Source organism: Anomaloglossus baeobatrachus, chromosome 11, assembly GCF_048569485.1.
Source record: "Anomaloglossus baeobatrachus isolate aAnoBae1 chromosome 11, aAnoBae1.hap1, whole genome shotgun sequence".
NCBI classification, from domain to species: Eukaryota; Metazoa; Chordata; class Amphibia; order Anura; family Aromobatidae; genus Anomaloglossus; species Anomaloglossus baeobatrachus.
The window spans coordinates 167,589,653-167,607,410 of NC_134363.1; the positions used below are offsets into that span (position 1 = coordinate 167,589,653).

The 17,758-nt window shown below is 44.8% G+C and overlaps 1 protein-coding gene across 1 annotated transcript in view; it reads right to left on the reverse strand.

Moving 5' to 3' along the window:
* ZBTB16 (zinc finger and BTB domain containing 16) overlaps nucleotides 1–17,758 on the reverse strand; it is a 160,662-nt gene that overhangs the window by 14,960 nt on the left and 127,944 nt on the right. Inside the window, exon 4 of the mRNA XM_075327779.1 lies at nucleotides 915–1,085. Within this exon, the coding sequence (XP_075183894.1) occupies nucleotides 915–1,085 (171 nt within the window). The remainder of the gene's footprint in view (nucleotides 1–914; nucleotides 1,086–17,758) is intronic.

Here is a 17,758-nt window from a genome sequence, read left to right on the forward strand (position 1 = left end):
TTTGGATTCACTATCCATGCAAAAGATTTACATTTTAGTTATAAAATGGGTCTAACCCCTGTGGCCAGAAGAAAGGCGGTAACCCACAGCTCCTTCTCGCTCCTATAGCACAGCTATTATGATAGTACATCAAGAGTCCCTCTAAATCAATGCCAGGAGGCTGACAGTGGCTTTGCTATCAAACACAGCTGCTGATGTTAAGCACACAGACTGGGCACGCATGCTGAAGACACCTCTTGCATTATTAATGAAAGCACGCGCCGCTCTGCAGCACAAGACAAGGAGGGGGGATCAATTGTCTACCTATTTTACACTTCCTACCCTTCTCGCCAGGAGAAAAAAAAAATGTCGAGCGCTGGTCAGTGGTGGCGAATAAAGAGTTGCCTGCCGTGAATTATGCCAGTGTCATAAACGACTAGAATAATACTAATTGCAAACTGTTAATATCATCAGATGTTGGGGAAAAAAAAAAAAGGTCATCGGTTGTAAGGAGACCTCAACATTAGGGGAGGTGGAATTATTGGTTCTCCTACGAAGATTCGTGTCGTCTTTGCTTTTGGTCTGGACTGCAAAATGATTGATGCCAAGTCTATGTTGCAATAGTTTATATTTTTCCTCAAACCATATTCCGTTTTTTTTTCCCATCAGTAGACAACTAGGGTAAAAGCATAAACTATACAAGCAAAGCTTGGGGGGAGCAAGTTGTCTGACCAAGTAGTGTGGATGGAACTGCGTGAGGAATATCCAGTCTAGTGGCTAATGACTGCAAAAAGTTAGGAGCCTTTTTTAAAATAGGCGAACCTTCTCTTCAAAAAAAGCAGAAGATCTACTGGATGATAGATCAATGGACAACGCGCGATCGAAAGCAGCAAAATTCTGAGCGGTGCTGTCCATGGTGCTGGAACATTTCCTACCTGTGTGTGAGCGAAGGTGCCGTTTTAGTGCCGTATGGCTGGGAAAAGTCCGGTTGCACTCGCTGCAGATGTAACTTCGCACTCCTGCGTGGACCTCCATGTGTTGCTGGAGAGCAGTTTGAGTCTGAAAGCGCTTCCCACAGAGGAGACAGAACACCGCCATATCAGAACCTGAAAGAAAAGGAAGACAAGATGACACATCGTTCAACTCTGAGTGTAGAGCAGGAGTCAAGAGCATGCTGCATCCAGTACCGTATCCACACGCAGAAGCCCGGTGGCCGGCCTATGTACCACCGAGGAGACCAATGACATGTCTCTACAATGATGCCATTTATTGAAGTTCGGCACACACAGTATGATACTCTACTATGGAAAAATTGTAGACATGGCTATTAACACCAAAAACACTCAAAAGGTTTCCCAAAGCAAAGACCAACTGACCAAAAAAAAACAAAAAACCAAAAACTTCGATATCCACATTTGTAAGTTGGATAACCTTCAGCTTTGAGGCAGTCTCTCAGACTAGGTGTTACTGGCTGGAATTTGCCCTGATCTCTCTGAATGGGGGGGGGGCGCTCCCAATCTTACCCCTCTGCTCATGAGTGATGGCTCTGCTGTCCATTATGGAGACCAAAAAAGCCATCACTCAAAAAAAGAACGCAACCGAAGTTTCGAGGCAGAGCGTCTCCTATAAGGCGTTCCTTTCTGGAATTTGCCCCAATCTCTCTCAATAGGGGCTCCCAATAATACCCCTCTGCTCATTAGTGACGACTCTACTATCCATTAGGCCTCTTTCACACGTACGTGCCTCCGATATGTTTTTGGCAGTTTTCTCATGTACCAGAGACACGCACACATGTAGACCTAGGTATTCCTATGGTTTTGGACACACGTAAGTATTTGCGCATGGAACGTGTCTCCATTCCGTACTTACGTGTGTCCGTGTGTTTCTCACGCCGACATGTCAGTTTTCTCTCCGGCATCACGGGTGTCAGACGGAATGCAAACGTGTCACACGGAACGCAAACGGACCACACGGATTTGTTCCATGTGACACGCACCGGACAGAAGACATATGTCTGTGAGAAAAAAAACCAAATCTTTACTCACCTTCTCCAGCCCTCCTGTCTCTGCTGCTGCTGTCACTTGCTGCCGACCGCCACTCATTATGCTCATTGAAAATTCACTTCACAGCGGCCGGAAGCAGCAGCAGCGGGGAGTCGGTAGGACCGGAGACCAAAGATCAGCACCACGGACAGCAACGCCAGGGACAGGTGAGTAGAAAGTTCCCATTCTCCGTGTAGAGTGTCTCAGACTAGGTGTTACTTTCTGGAATTTGCCCCGATCTTTGTGAATGGGGAGCTCCGGATCTTACCCCTCTGCACATAAGCGATGGGTCTACCATTCATTATGGAGACCAAAACAACTATAACTCAAAAACAAAGCAACGGAAGTCCCTCAAAGTCACCATCATTCAAAAGGAAGAAAGTTTACTACTTCACATCCAGTTCTTCAGATTACATTTTTATTTAAACACCAAGCTACCTTAGAGACTGGCCAATGCTGGTAGACCGCAGGCAATACACAGTGCTTACAAGCTCTTTTCTATTGAGCTCGCAACCACTACTTTGAAGCTAGCCAGGATTGCTTGACCATGCTGTTCTCTCCTAACTCCAGCCAACTTCAGAACAGTGCTTACAAGCTAGCCAGCATTGCTTGACCATGCTGTTCTATCCTAATTCCAGCCAGCTTCAGCACAGTGCTTACAAGCACTTTTCTATTAAGCTTGTAAGCACTGCTTTGAAGCTAGCCAGCATTGCTTGACCATGCTGTTCTATCCTAATTACAGCCAGCTTCAGCACAGTGCTTACAAAGCTAGATAGCAGTGGTATAGGTCTGTCTCCTAGGCAACGATTTGTAAATAAAACCGCTGCAAAATTTAATAACTAGTAAAATTGCAAAAGTGCTTGATTTTACAAGCTTTATCTGACTATATTCAGCCTTTGAAAAAAAAAATATTTAGTAAAATTTTGGAGTTTGTTTATTAGACGCAAGTGTCACTTGCTCTCTTTCTTCCATCTCATTTTAGAAACTCTGTTCCGTATAGTCACAAACAAATTATGAAAACATTGATTTAGATAGTCATCTGAAATATAAAGATTAAAAAAAAAACAAAAACTCATTACATGAAAGGAATGGAAGAAAAGAGCAAAAAAATTAAACATTCTAAGAATGTAGTCGTCTTTGTATCCAATATAAAAGGATTTCAAAGACAGCATTATGAAGGCTGGAGAAGTCAGCTAGAATCAAAATAAAGATCGCTTTAATAGTGAATATGTCATTTACGCCAAATGTTCAAATAGAAAATTGATGAAGTGGATTATATAAAAACATAAAATTATATATTAGAGTAGGCAAAAAAGTTACAACAAAGCCAAAAAGACACAAACCGAGGCCGGGTCAATTTTTACGACCAGAAAGAATCCAATAATAGTTCATTTAGAATCGAGAATGATCAACTCGGCACAGAGCGATTGCTTTGATCACCGTCAAAGTCATCTTAACATAAATTGGAAGACAAGTGAGGCATCAGTGTTTAAGTAAGGTCCAAAGAGTCTTCTGAAAACGCAGTTACCTTATAAACTTTTGACATGTCACATTGACACTTCAAAAATTTTTGGGGGCTTTACACGCAAAGACATCGCTAACGAGATGTTGTTGGGGGTCACGAAATTCGTGACGCACATCAGGCCTCGTTAGCAACGACGTTGCGTGTGAAACGTACAAACAACCGCTAACGATCAAAATTACTCACCTAATCGTTGATTGTTGACACGTCGTTATAATCCTAAATATCGTTGATGGTGCAGGACGCAGGTTGTTTGTCGTTCCTGAGGCAGCACACATCGCTACGTGTGACACCCCAGGAACGAGGAACATCACCTTACCTGCGTCCTCCGGCAACGTGGTGGGCGTCCCTTTCTTTCGGCTGCTCTCCGCCCCTCCGTATCTATTGGACGGCTGCCGTGTGACGTCGCTGTGACGCCGCACGAACCGCCCCCCTGAGAAAGGAGGCGGTTCGCCGGCCACAGCGACGGCGCTAGGCAGGCAAGTCCGTGTGACAGGGACTAATGATATTGTGCGCCACGGGCAGCGATTTGCCCGTGATGCACAACCGACGGGGGCGGGTGCTTTCACCAGCGACATCGCTAGCAATGTCGCTGCGTGTAAAGCAGCCTTTAGATCATTGGGGCATAAGTGCTAGGACCTGCAAAAAGGGTTAAAATGCACCAGAAGTGCTCTCCTCGAAGACTAAAGATGAGTTCCTCTTTGTATTCAGTCTCCAAGGAGAATAGCCATTGGGTTTGCGTGTGTGCCCCATCATTTTACCAATTGGTAAAGAAATCGGCACCAGATACTCCATCACAACTTTTGACTATGTTTTAGTTTCGTAAATGTGCATTTATGCGTAGAAGGTGGACAATCTCCTCCCCGCTACTGTTTTATGTCAATTGTCTGTGTTGCCAAGGCAATGCGTTTTTAGGTACTAAGTACCGTTGCGGCTAGTGAAGTACAGGTCCCCGATGTAGCCGAGCCAAGACAATGTAGCGGCCTTTTAGGAAAAGTGCGACATTAGATGTAAGGAGAAATAGGAGGCATGACAGATGGCCAGTGGGTTGGCTAGAGAGACAGGCATTGTAGGGAGTCCGTTCTGCAGAAGGGTTTGAGGACTAAAGACATGCCATGGACTAAGAGCCGGTTAGGTAACTTCCTAAATGTCAGAAGCCTACAGCTCACCTCGATAGGCTTAGGCGAGTCAAGCGACTAGAGAATCGTCGGGTCAAAGAAGTGTACAGTAGTGAAGAACAGTGGGGGAATGGAGGCATAGGCCTGGCAGCTTCTGGATGAGAGGTCCAAGATATCAGGGACAGGCTGAGAAGTGGTACCCCAAAATACAGAGCCAGCAGAACAGTAGGAGTGAGGTCATGTCTGTCATAACGGTGAAAAGAAAAATAAACTATTCAACTTTGGTTTGTCATGAGAACCTCTGTGTTATGCGTTTGTCTACTGTGTCTACGAAGGGGACCGGCAACTGGGTGATGGACACCAACCGAAAGATAAAAAAAAGTGTCACACATCCCACCCAAAAACCCACACACACAGACTCTCTCCAGGGTGTCTGTACCATTCTACATATATTTTAGGATCTACTGGATTATTTTGCCCAAGAAATAGAAGGAAGGTTTGGGGTATAGGTTCCCAAAATATGAGGTAACCTTATTTAAGAGGTTAAGAAGATTTTTCACTGATTTTTTTTTTTTTTTATTCTTTTAATTGTAACCTGAGTACACCTCTTCCAATTTCCACTGGGCCACTGATTCTGGAACAGGTTTTCTCCTTGCCCCACTATTTTAAGGTTACGATACCCTGGAATTAAAAGAAAAATTTCCACTTTAACCACTTAGATGTATATCACAGAACTTCTTATTTAACTTTTCTAACCTAAAGCTGGCCAATCAAAACTCGGCCCCACCCCTGAGGAAATCTGTGGCATATGCTTAGGCGGTTGAAGGGAAATTTTGCATCATTATTTCAGTTGGGCGTATCTTTGGAATGGAGGGGAACAGAAGGAAGAAAAAAAAAAGTTGCAGAATCAGAGGAGCAAGGAAAACTGGTGGAGGTAGAGTTTAATTTACAAAAAAAAAAAAAAAAAAATTAAAAATTTCTCCTCCTCCTCCTTTGATAGGACCTCACTAGCAAACACTTATTTTCTGAAAAAACCTTCCTCCAAAGAGTAACCTACTTAGAAGGGAGAATGAATGGATAAAATATAGTTTTACTTCCGGAAGGTATAAAAGTGTTTGGCTTCTCTCATGTACCTTTAAAAAGGTTATGAATTTTTTATTAAATTTTACAAATTTTTAGGCTTCCGTTTAGCAATAGCACAAAGATACTAAACTAAAAACTTGTACATTTCAGCCCAGATCTTTATTAAGTGCAGTATTTTTGAGGTAGAGCATAATCGACATGTAATGATTTTTCACTTAAAAAGGAAATATGAGTTATGAATGGAAACTGCCATGTTTTAGGTTGCAATAAATTCACAAAAAAAGTTATTTTTAAATTATAAAAAAAATAAAATGGAAAATAGAAAAATAAATCCATTAAAACATAAAAATACTAGCTTTGAAAACCTCTTTTTTTGTGCTTCCACTTCTTTTATTCTGGAGAACCGTAATTGTTCCTGTTATGCTAAATGTATAAAATGTATACTATTATTTGATGCAATTAATTGCCGCTCGCAAAACGATTTAAGAGATAAAAATTGCATTATCGCAAGGGGGTGTATGTTGACAATTAATGTTCGTCCTGAACCATTCATGGTGAAATTACGCAGAATTGCCGTTTTGGAGAATTAGCTATTCAAGTGGGTGGGTTTTTTTTTTTTGTTTTTTTTTTTACCCTCTCTCTCTCTCTCTCTCTCCAGACCTTTTTAGGGAAAAAAAAAAAAAAAAAAAAAAAAGGCTACGAAAAATTTGTATTCAATAAATTAAAATAAACACACACAGACACAAGGCTCATTCAGGGGACTGACGTCTTAATGGCTTTTTCTCTCTTTTAGAAGAAGATTACAAATTAAGCAGCTTTTAAAGACATTTTATACAGGATGCAAAGAGAGGCCTGGAATCGGCTCGCTATTCATTTCCCTGGTAACCAAAAAAAAAAAATAGTGTCTGTGCAAGCGGCCCATACTGTACCGCGAACAATGGGCCACACGGCCGCAAGGACCAAATACTAAGGGGAGAGTAATGTATACCATTCATTTACAAGGAAATTAACTTTTCTTTTTTTCCCTTTTTAATTAGAGTCTAAAAAAGCTCCAAAAGCAAATTCGAGGAAGAATACGGAGAAATGAAGGCATCTTGTTGTTAGGGGCTCTACGGCCATACAAAGTATGCACCATTTATCTCTGGTTAAAAAGAAATGGCAGCTGCTGAAAGCAAAACGGAGCGACTGCGTCTGGGAGGCCATGCCTCACCCAAGATTTAGGGTAAATGTGCCGGTTACTAGACTGTCTTGCCTCAAGAGTAAGAATTCTAGGATTGCCACCACACGTCTATGGTTGAGGGTTATATTTGGTCACTTGGTGTATATGAAGGAAGTTGCCTGATCACTCGGTGAAGGTCCTTATTCTTGCTCATCCTCTGTAAATGAAGGAATGTACCTGATCACTCCGTGAAGGCGCTTATACTTGCTCATCCTCTGTAAATGAAAGAAGGTAAATAAAGAGAACCATACGACCAAAATCCAAAGTGCAAAAAGTGAGATCTTTATTAGTAGGGGTGGGTGCAGGGCGGCACAATACAAGTGAGGGCACGGACAACACTAACCATATATAAACAATTAGTCAAATAGATGATACATCCATATAGAGATCACATAACCTCAATCATTATGCATATAGGAAACCAATTGGAAATCCGTACTTCAGAATTGGAAAAAATAGAAAAAATATATACAGATATCAACGGAGTAGAATATATCATCACAAAGGGGGAAATTTAAACATATATCCCATGTATCAGGGTACTCAATTGATTCCAGTGTATACGCATTTTCAAGGGAATCCCAAAATATGCATATTGATGATGAGATCTCACTGTATATATAACCTGTATTGACATCAATCTGTGACTGACACAGTAAGCATCAAATCTGTACTAAAAAAATATAAAGATGTCAACAGATTAAATTGCATCATCAAAAAAAGGGGGGAAATTTCCCCACCTCTCCCATACATCAGGGTATCCAATTGATGCCAGTATATTGATAATTTCAAGGGAATCCCAAAATATGCATGTTACAGATGTAATCTTTACTATGTACAGTCTGCACTGACATCACTCTGTAGCAACCACAATGGGCATCATTGACAGACTGTGGTCATAGCTACGGTCATGAAATGCACACAAATTATATATGGACATGTATACGTATAACACCAATCAGGAAAGGCTATACCATTGTGTGTACTAAAAGAAAGAACCTTTTCTATATATCTTATTAGTGTGAGTCCCCACTATTGTAGCTGAGGTACCTGTATGTAAGGGGAACCTCACACAATTCGTACCAGTTATCCGATATAGCACTATACCTGAAAGAATTGGTGGTCAGTGGGTGTTGTCCGCGTCCCCCTGACGAAGGCTTCTCGCCGAAACGGCCGTCGGGAAGGACGCGGACAACACCCACTGACCACCAATTCTTTCAGGTATAGTGCTATATCGGATAACTGGTACGAATTGTGTGAGGTTCCCCTTACATACAGGTACCTCAGCTACAATAGTGGGGACTCACACTAATAAGATATATAGAAAAGGTTCTTTCTTTTAGTACACACAATGGTATAGCCTTTCCTGATTGGTGTTATACGTATACATGTCCATATATAATTTGTGTGCATTTCATGACCGTAGCTATGACCACAGTCTGTCAATGATGCCCATTGTGGTTGCTACAGAGTGATGTCAGTGCAGACTGTACATAGTAAAGATTACATCTGTAACATGCATATTTTGGGATTCCCTTGAAATTATCAATATACTGGCATCAATTGGATACCCTGATGTATGGGAGATGTGGGGAAATTTCCCCCCTTTTTTTGATGATGCAATTTAATCTGTTGACATCTTTATATTTTTGTAGTACAGATTTGATGCTTACTGTGTCAGTCACAGATTGATGTCAATACAGGTTATATATACAGTGAGATCTCATCATCAATATGCATATTTTGGGATTCCCTTGAAAATGCGTATACACTGGAATCAATTGAGTACCCTGATACATGGGATATATGTTTAAATTTCCCCCTTTGTGATGATATATTCTACTCCGTTGATATCTGTATATATTTTTTCTATTTTTTCCAATTCTGAAGTACGGATTTCCAATTGGTTTCCTATATGCATAATGATTGAGGTTATGTGATCTCTATATGGATGTATCATCTATTTGACTAATTGTTTATATATGGTCAGTGTTTTATTGTCCGTGCCCTCACTTGTATTGTGCCGCCCTGCACCCACCCCTACTAATAAAGATCTCACTTTTTGCACTTTGGATTTTGGTCGTATGGTTCTCTTTATTTGCTATTTAATTACGACTTATCCTCAGTCCCCATCCAGGATTCTATGCATACTATAATGGTTATTATCTACACATATGTCTGGTAAATCATGGTGTGGCTGTGGTTCCTTTTGTAAATGAAAGAAGGTGCCTGATCACTTGGTGAAGGCGCTTATACTTGCTCATTCTGTGTTAAAGAAGGATGGTGGCGGCCCCAAGCCGGACGGAAGCAGCACTCCTTCACCAAAGGGGCTCTGTGTGGTGTACGAATGTGACTGTGTGGGGTGCATGACACTTACTGGTTTCTTCAGGCCAATGTCCACCACTCTGCTAGCAGTAGTCGTAGACTGTTCAAAACGCATGCAACACCAGAGCTCTATTAGCCAACCAGAAATGCTCACTTTTATTCTTCACACCATTATGACAGATGTGACCTTCTCAGTTTGGGGTACTACTCCTTGACCTGTTGCCCTCCACTATCTTGGATCTCTTACTCAAGCTTCAGGGTTTGTGTCTCCTTCCCCCTTACTTCATTCACTTTTGTCCACGTCTGGGCTCCAGTGGCTCTCCAGCCGGATGACTCTCTAAAGGCCCCGTCACACTAAGCAACATCGCTAGCAACATCGCTGGTAACGAACAACTTTTGTGACGTTGCTAGCGATGTTGCTGTGTGTGACATCCAGCAACAACCTGGCCCCTGCTGTGAGGTCGTTGGTTGTTGCTGAATGTCCTGGGCCATTTTTTAGTTGTTGCTGTCCTGCTGTGAAGCACAGATCGCTGTGTGTGACAGCGAGACAGCAACAACTAATGTGCAGTGAGCAGGGAGCCGGCTTCTGCTGAGGCTGGTAACTAATGTAAACATCGGGTAACCAAGAAGCCCTGTCCTTGGTTACCCGATATTTACCTTTGATACCAGCCTCCTCCGCTCTCACTGCCTGTGCTGCCGGCTCCTGCTCTGTGCACAGATAGCTGCAGCACACATCAGGCAATTAACCCGATGTGTGCTGTAACTAGGAGAGCAAGGAGCCAGCGCTCAGTGTGCGCTGCTCCCTGCTCTGTGCACATTTAGCTGCAGCACACATCGGGTTAATTAACCTGATGTGTGCTGTAACTAGGAGACTGGGGGCTGGTCACTGGTTGCTGGTGAGCTCACCAGCAACTCGTGTAGCCACGCTCCAGCGATCCCTGCCAGGTCAGGTTGCTGGTGGGATCGCTGGAGCGTCGCAGTGTGACAGCTCACCAGCAACCTCCTAGCAACTTACCAGCGATCCCTATCGTTGTTGGGATCGCTGGTAAGTTGCTTAGTGTGACTGGACCTTTAGCCTCAGGGTTCCCCGACTGGCCCTAGCACAAAGGCCATGTCTTCTCACACTTTAATCCTATTCTACACTGGCTCCTCTCAAGGCCTGCCAACTGTCCTCTTTCCTGCATCTGTTACTTCCCTTGAACCCAGTCTCTTCCATCCTGCTACTATCTCAGCCCAATCACAAAGTGTCACCTTTGGTAACAGTCCAGCTCTACAGTACCTCGAACCTGCACCCGACTAGCAGCATAAACACATTTTCATATATAACAGACGTCATAAATAGTACAGGGGCAAGTCCACCCTCTACATAAAAAAAAAAGGCTATATACCTAAAAACCGTGTTCCATTTGACTCCATTGCACATTCACACTCAGGTTGGTTGGGCATGTGTGTTCTGCATGGGGAGTGGATGTTAAGACATTGTCACACACTTATTTTGGCAAGTTTGAAGAAGCAATCAACAAATTAATTCGTAAATTTTGGTGAAGACAGCAAGAATGTTCAAAAAAAGGATGGTAACGTCCACTTTTCGGCAGGGTTCATCCAAACTCATCCTCTTTTCTAACCTGGAAATGCTAACATTTACCAGGATTGATTTTGAAAAGTTATCAAACTTTGAATAGCAACTATCAGGAACCCCCACAAGAACAAAGAGGTTCAGATAATGAAACTTAAAAATAAAACAAAACCAATCCTTTTATGGATGAGGTTTGTAGATAAGTTTGTCCACATGTCCTGCAGAATTTGGTGGATTTGGCCAACCCTACTTTATTTCAGGCGAGAACCTGTAGGTCATCCGAAGGTGGATTGTTCCCTCGGAGCAGTATCTAGCACAACAGATTAAGGCCTCTCCATATCTCGGGTCCACTTGCCAATGTAGTATCAAAACAAGTTTCTGACCAGTTGGATATCTTCATGAACTGCGCCAACAGCACTTCCCTGAAAATACTCCTCTTCCATACAATGAATCATGCAGTATCATCTCATTTTATAGCTTTACGCACTAGAAAGTATAGAAGAAGGTTGCCAATCTGGGACTTAACTAGAGTCATATAGGTCCTAGGACAACTTGTGGACCTACTCCCTCAACTTCCACTAACTTTTTCATCGGAAGACCAAGTGCTCCGGTTAGGTTTAACAATTCATGTTAGAAAAGAAAACCCTCCACAAATATATCTTCCTTGTAATATATTAATGCCACAATATAATATATTGTGCAACAATGGAGAATTAGGAATTCCCCTTTGTGTCATCATATGCCACCTTGTGCAACTGTACAATAATGCCCTGAGTGCCCCCTATCCAACCATATATTATCAATGTCCCATTGTGCCAACAATTGACCCCATATATTCATAAAAGCCTCCTTGCGCCTCCTACAGTGGTCCTCTTATCTCTTGCGCCCCTTCGGGGCTGCAGAGGTTGCATCAATAATGTGTCCACCCATATATATTTTATATATCATGATTTCATATTTGCAGGCAGTGAGATAAAGTAATGTCATCGTGCCACCTGATGGTCTTCCTGCACTTCAGATGTTTTTAGCTTACCAACGTAAGCGGAGGAGATGGAAACCAACACTCTTTCTTCTCCTACAGTTTTCAAGGCTATCCAAATCATGAGGAAGCAGCTAGTGTTGGGAGCAGCGCCTACCCATGTCCAGACGGCCACCATAACAACACGGCCCCGGTTGCGATCACAACCTCTACGGTCGTTACATTGCCGTTGGCCATACAAACTCAACTAAACGATGTGGAAAGGTTTTGCAGAGAGGTATATACCTGCTACATCGGGGGAGAGGGTGCTAAAAAGCATATGTTGGACCAAGAACACTACTACCACCCTCTCTGAAGACTTTACATTCGTGCCATGGAGTGCATTCACCCACCCTACCTACTAGCCCGGACATTGAAGATAAGTGGTAAATACATATTTCACAAACCGATTACGAACCTGCATTGTGCGGCTGCATACTAATCCCAACCTATGTGATAAATAACCATGAAACAATCTGAGGCTGATGAAAGCACACCGTCACGGAATAGATATCTCAGAAGATAATCGGAATATTTCCCACTTCGAGACACAAACACGATACAATTTGTGGCGTTATTCGGCATCAGTAGATGTCTCAAGGGTTATGAAGAAAAAAAGTAGTTTGGCAAATTCATAGCTACAATTTCTTTTGTCACACCAGAGCGGTATAGTTGAGACGTTCGAGCCAGCGAGCAGTCTGTGGCGTCAAGTCAGAGCGGGTAATTAGTAAACATGGCGTTTCTCCGCTAGCTCATTGGCATGCGAGCCGGACGGAGGGAGCCTCGTTTAAAATGCAGCCTGACGGAGCTTTGCGGGCTGCAAACCATTTGTTAGCTCCTATTGAAGAGGCTTCGGGGCCAGTGGCAATTAAACTGGAATTAGTGTTTGGAATGAGATACAGCAGAATCATACTGGGGAAGGGAGAGGGGACGGGTGAAAGTGTTAAGGGGGGCAGCCTGACTTCTGCAGAGTACCTTTTCTTTTACCATCAATATCCGCCCTCTCTTTTTGGCTTGGTTTACAGATTAAGGGAAAGAAAAAATATATGTACAGCATATGTGGTAGGAACGGTATAGCAATTTGTTTAGCGCAATTATTGCCAATCGTAGCACTTAGCAAGGTGCATATAGAAAACCGTAATTGTAGATCTTCCATAAAGAATGGGATTTCTCGCACTAGTGGCCAAAAATCTTAAATGCTACCTTTCATATTATAGAGGTTCTTCACTACTTTTACACTGATTGTCTACGCTTAGGATAGGTCAGCAATGTCTGTTCGGCGGGGGTCCGACACCCCACACCGATCAGTTGTTCTCAGTCGCGGCGGCGGTAGCAGGCAGTCGGAATGGTCAGTCTTTTGATAGTGGCTGTGGCCGGGTACTGGACATCCACCTCATATTGATTAGAACGGGAGGCCGATGTGCAGTACACGGGCCGCTAACAGAAGACGGAGCACCTCCAGAACGGAGCATTTCCCGTTGCCTTGTGCCAAGACCAAGAACAGTTGATCTGCGGTGGTGTGGTGTTTCAGACCCCAGCCGATCAGATATTAATGATGGCCATGGCCTAGCCTTAGGGTGTCAATGTAAAAGTAGTGGACAACCCCTTTAAGGTTTCCATCAAGGACGGTTTAGCGTTTGGATGTCCTGCCAAGTTGTGAGCTCAATATTGGAATGGAAAGACTGTAAAAACCTAGACAGCACCAGATTAAATATGTTATGTTTGGACCATATGGGATGATCACAGAGAAGATGTGCACTGAAATTTACTAGAACATCCTTAGGTCCACCATTCTACCAAGATATGCCAGGTCCATGAAAAGATCATAGAAGCTTCCTCTCAAGGAGCTCCTATCTCTATAATAAGTGGAAGTCTCATGAATTCCCAACTAGAACTGGAATCAATAATGGAGAAAATGAAAAATGTTGGAAGAAATTTAATTGGAGATTGTATTTATGGTATGAGCTTTTAGAAAAGTGATGAAGGACTCAACCCAGTTGTTCAGTCTCGACATTCAACCATCTTAAACTCTTCATACAGAATATCTCCAGTTGTAAAAGTTTTTATACCAGCTTGATGTATGGACTAAAGGAGTTTTCTAGCTGGGAAGTGTTTTAAGAAAACGGTCTATAGCGCCATCTAACAGTAGTTTTGTGCTTTGAGCAAAAAGATTCACAGGACTGAAAGCCAATAGTCATGTCGAAAGTCCACGGCCTTCAGATCATGCTGAACTTGCTCCTACCTATCTATATCCCCGGTGTTTCTAATTAGTAGGGTCTCGCAAGAAATCATGCAACATTAATAATGTCTCACCAAACCTGCTAATCGGAAAACATGCCAAGATATTCCAGCAGGTAGGAGAAGGCTCGCAGGACTCTAGTCCGGTAGCCACAGAATATCAATGAGGCCAGTGAACCATTTTGTTCTGTAAATCTTTTTGCCCAACTCTAGTAGCTACTCTATTGCTAATGTATTATAAGTGGCATCAGAGACCTTTTTCTTGTTTGTTGTTTTTCTGTTAGATCTGGAGGAAAACAATTATATTTTTTTTCAGGAGACCTTGCCTGTAATATTTACTTTACCAACTGGGAGTCCCAACTTCCCACATGCTTTTAACTACAATTTTATAACCCAGTTAACTTCAATTGACTACTCCTGCTTTGGCCAATAACTGGAGATGAGCATATCCATTTAATGAGAATCAAAAGGTGTAAAAGTTTAGGAAATTCACGAGACAAGGAAATTTTAAAATCAGAAAGTAGTATCAGAGCCTGTATAAAAGCAAAGGTAGGGAATGCAGCAGCAACTTGGAATACAGCTGGATAGTGAGGACGTCACATCTCGCAGCTCAGCAATAGAGATAGGAAGATAGCTTTAAAACATTGAATAAACATTGTAGATCATGTGTATGATTGTGAGAGAGAGAGAGAGCGAAAGACAGGACAGCAGTGAAGAACAGCTACCATCCAAACAGCTATTATGAATAACTATTATGGATGGTTATGGAAAACCAAGGATTAATGATAGATTGTAAACGGTTTCGACTCTCCTGCACTGCTCGCTTGGCTTTCTTGCAATCTCTGAAGTTTTTGTGTTAGCTCTAAGACCCGCTGATAGGTCAATAGTATCCTGACATCGACATCCCAGGTAGCGTTACTTATGCTTGAGGAATAAAGACTCATCTTGACAGACACCGGTGTAATCAGAAATAACACCTTTGGTTGCTTTTTGCATCAGTGTAAGGTACAGTAAGCTTTTCTGCAGGCAAAACTGAAGTATCAGCCTCAAATGTATGAGAATTACGGGAGAGGGGGAAACAGGGGGGGGAAACAGGGGGGGGAACAGAGCGGAGAGGGGGGGGACAGAGCGGAGAGGGGGGGGACAGAGCGGAGAGGGGGGGGACAGAGCGGAGAGGGGGGGGACAGAGCGGAGAGGGGGGGGACAGAGCGGAGAGGGGGGGGACAGAGCGGAGAGGGGGGGGACAGAGCGGAGAGGGGGGGGACAGAGCGGAGAGGGGGGGGGACAGAGCGGAGAGGGGGGGGGACAGAGCGGAGAGGGGGGGGGACAGAGCGGAGAGGGGGGGGGACAGAGCGGAGAGGGGGGGGGACAGAGCGGAGAGGGGGGGGGACAGAGCGGAGAGGGGGGGGACAGAGCGGAGAGGGGGGGGGACAGAGCGGAGAGGGGGGGACAGAGCGGAGAGGGGGGGGACAGAGCGGAGAGGGGGGGGACAGAGCGGAGAGGGGGGGGACAGAGCGGAGAGGGGGGGGACAGAGCGGAGAGGGGGGGGACAGAGCGGAGAGGGGGGGGACAGAGCGGAGAGGGGGGGGGACAGAGCGGAGAGGGGGGGGGACAGAGCGGAGAGGGGGGGGACAGAGCGGAGAGGGGGGGGGACAGAGCGGAGAGGGGGGGGGGACAGAGCGGAGAGGGGGGGGGACAGAGCGGAGAGGGGGGGGGACAGAGCGGAGAGGGGGGGGGACAGAGCGGAGAGGGGGGGGGACAGAGCGGAGAGGGGGGGGGGACAGAGCGGAGAGGGGGTGGGACAGAGCGGAGAGGGGGGGGGGACAGAGCGGAGAGGGGGGGGACAGAGCGGAGAGGGGGGGGACAGAGCGGAGAGGGGGTGGGACAGAGCGGAGAGGGGGTGGGACAGAGCGGAGAGGGGGTGGGACAGAGCGGAGAGGGGGTGGGACAGAGCGGAGAGGGGGTGGGACAGAGCGGAGAGGGGGTGGGACAGAGCGGAGAGGGGGTGGGACAGAGCGGAGAGGGGGGGACAGAGCGGAGAGGGGGGGACAGAGCGGAGAGGGGGGGACAGAGCGGAGAGGGGGGGACAGAGCGGAGAGGGGGGGACAGAGCGGAGAGGGGGGGACAGAGCGGAGAGGGGGGGGACAGAGCGGAGAGGGGGGGGACAGAGCGGAGAGGGGGGGGACAGAGCGGAGAGGGGGGGACAGAGCGGAGAGGGGGGGACAGAGCGGAGAGGGGGGGACAGAGCGGAGAGGGGGGGACAGAGCGAGAGGGGGGGACAGAGCGAGAGGGGGGGACAGAGCGAGAGGGGGGGACAGAGGGACAGAGGGACGTTAAGTTGACGACTGGTACGTAATAGTGTAGTGAGCCATGGTGATCTAAGCTATCCACATAGTGCCGCCATTCTCATTCATTTTACAGGAGCAGCATGCTACAGAATCTATATACAGTATTCTGAACTTAACTGCAGCTGTTAAAAAGGGATTGTCCAACTTTGGGGGAAATTAAGTCATTTTTCATTACTTAAAGAGGCGGTCCACGACTTTAACATTGATGGTGGGGGTGCCAGGCGTTGGACCATGGCCTATCAAATATTGATGACCTACCCTAACGATTAGTCAAAGGAAAAGTAGTGGCCAAGCTCTTTAAATAATTGGGGCTGTAAAGCATTTTTGCAATTGGGTTTCATGAAATGGTTTGAGCCACTTGTCTGCTATTGCTGACTGCAGAATGAATTAACTAAGAATCTCTCAATGGGAGTCTAAATGGGAGTTTGTAACCCTTTTGTCTTTTTCAGACCTCTTCATCTGGTCAATGACCACAGACCACAAAGTTGAATGTAAAGGGTAACAAAACCTGTAAAATTCAAAAACTGCAAAATTTTTAATGAAACCAAAATACAAAAGTGATATTTAGCCCCAAATACATCCATTAAAAAAGGGTGGGCAAGCCATTTAAAGGGAACCTGTCACCCTTTTGAGCTTCTTGAGTTATTAATATAGGCATACAGGGGGTATACAGCTATAATCAGTGATACTTACGGTATATATGTCTCCTGGATGATAGCTGGTTTAGTAAAAATCATCTTTTCTAGATCTTCCAGGCTATGGGGCGTGCACTGCTCAGAAGAGAAGTCTTCCTCCGGTCTTCACTAGTCAAGATTTCTCTTCCCATTTCTCTTCGGTGTCCCTGTGACATTGGGTGCGTGGCCGGAAATCCCGCACCTGTGCATTCTGCCCGTCATCTCTCCTATGCAATGTTCCGCCCCTTCAGTGGGCACAGGCTTTAATTTTGATGTGTGCAGGCACCATATTAAAAACCACAGAAGAGCAGAATATTGCAGAAGAGAGATGGCAGGCAGAATGCGCAGGCGCAGGCTTTCCAGCCACGCATCTGATGTCACAGGGATACTAAAGCGAAGGGGAGGAAGAATCCTGTACGAGAAGACTGGAGGCAGTCTGATCTTCAGGGCAGGGCTCACCCCATAGCCTGGAAGATCCAAACTATAAAAGTTGATTTTTAATGAACAAGCCTTCATCCAGGAGACCTACAGATATGACTAACTTCAGCTGTGTAGACCTTTATGCCCAAATTATTTACTCAAAATAGCTCAAATGGGTGATTTCCTTAAAGTAGTG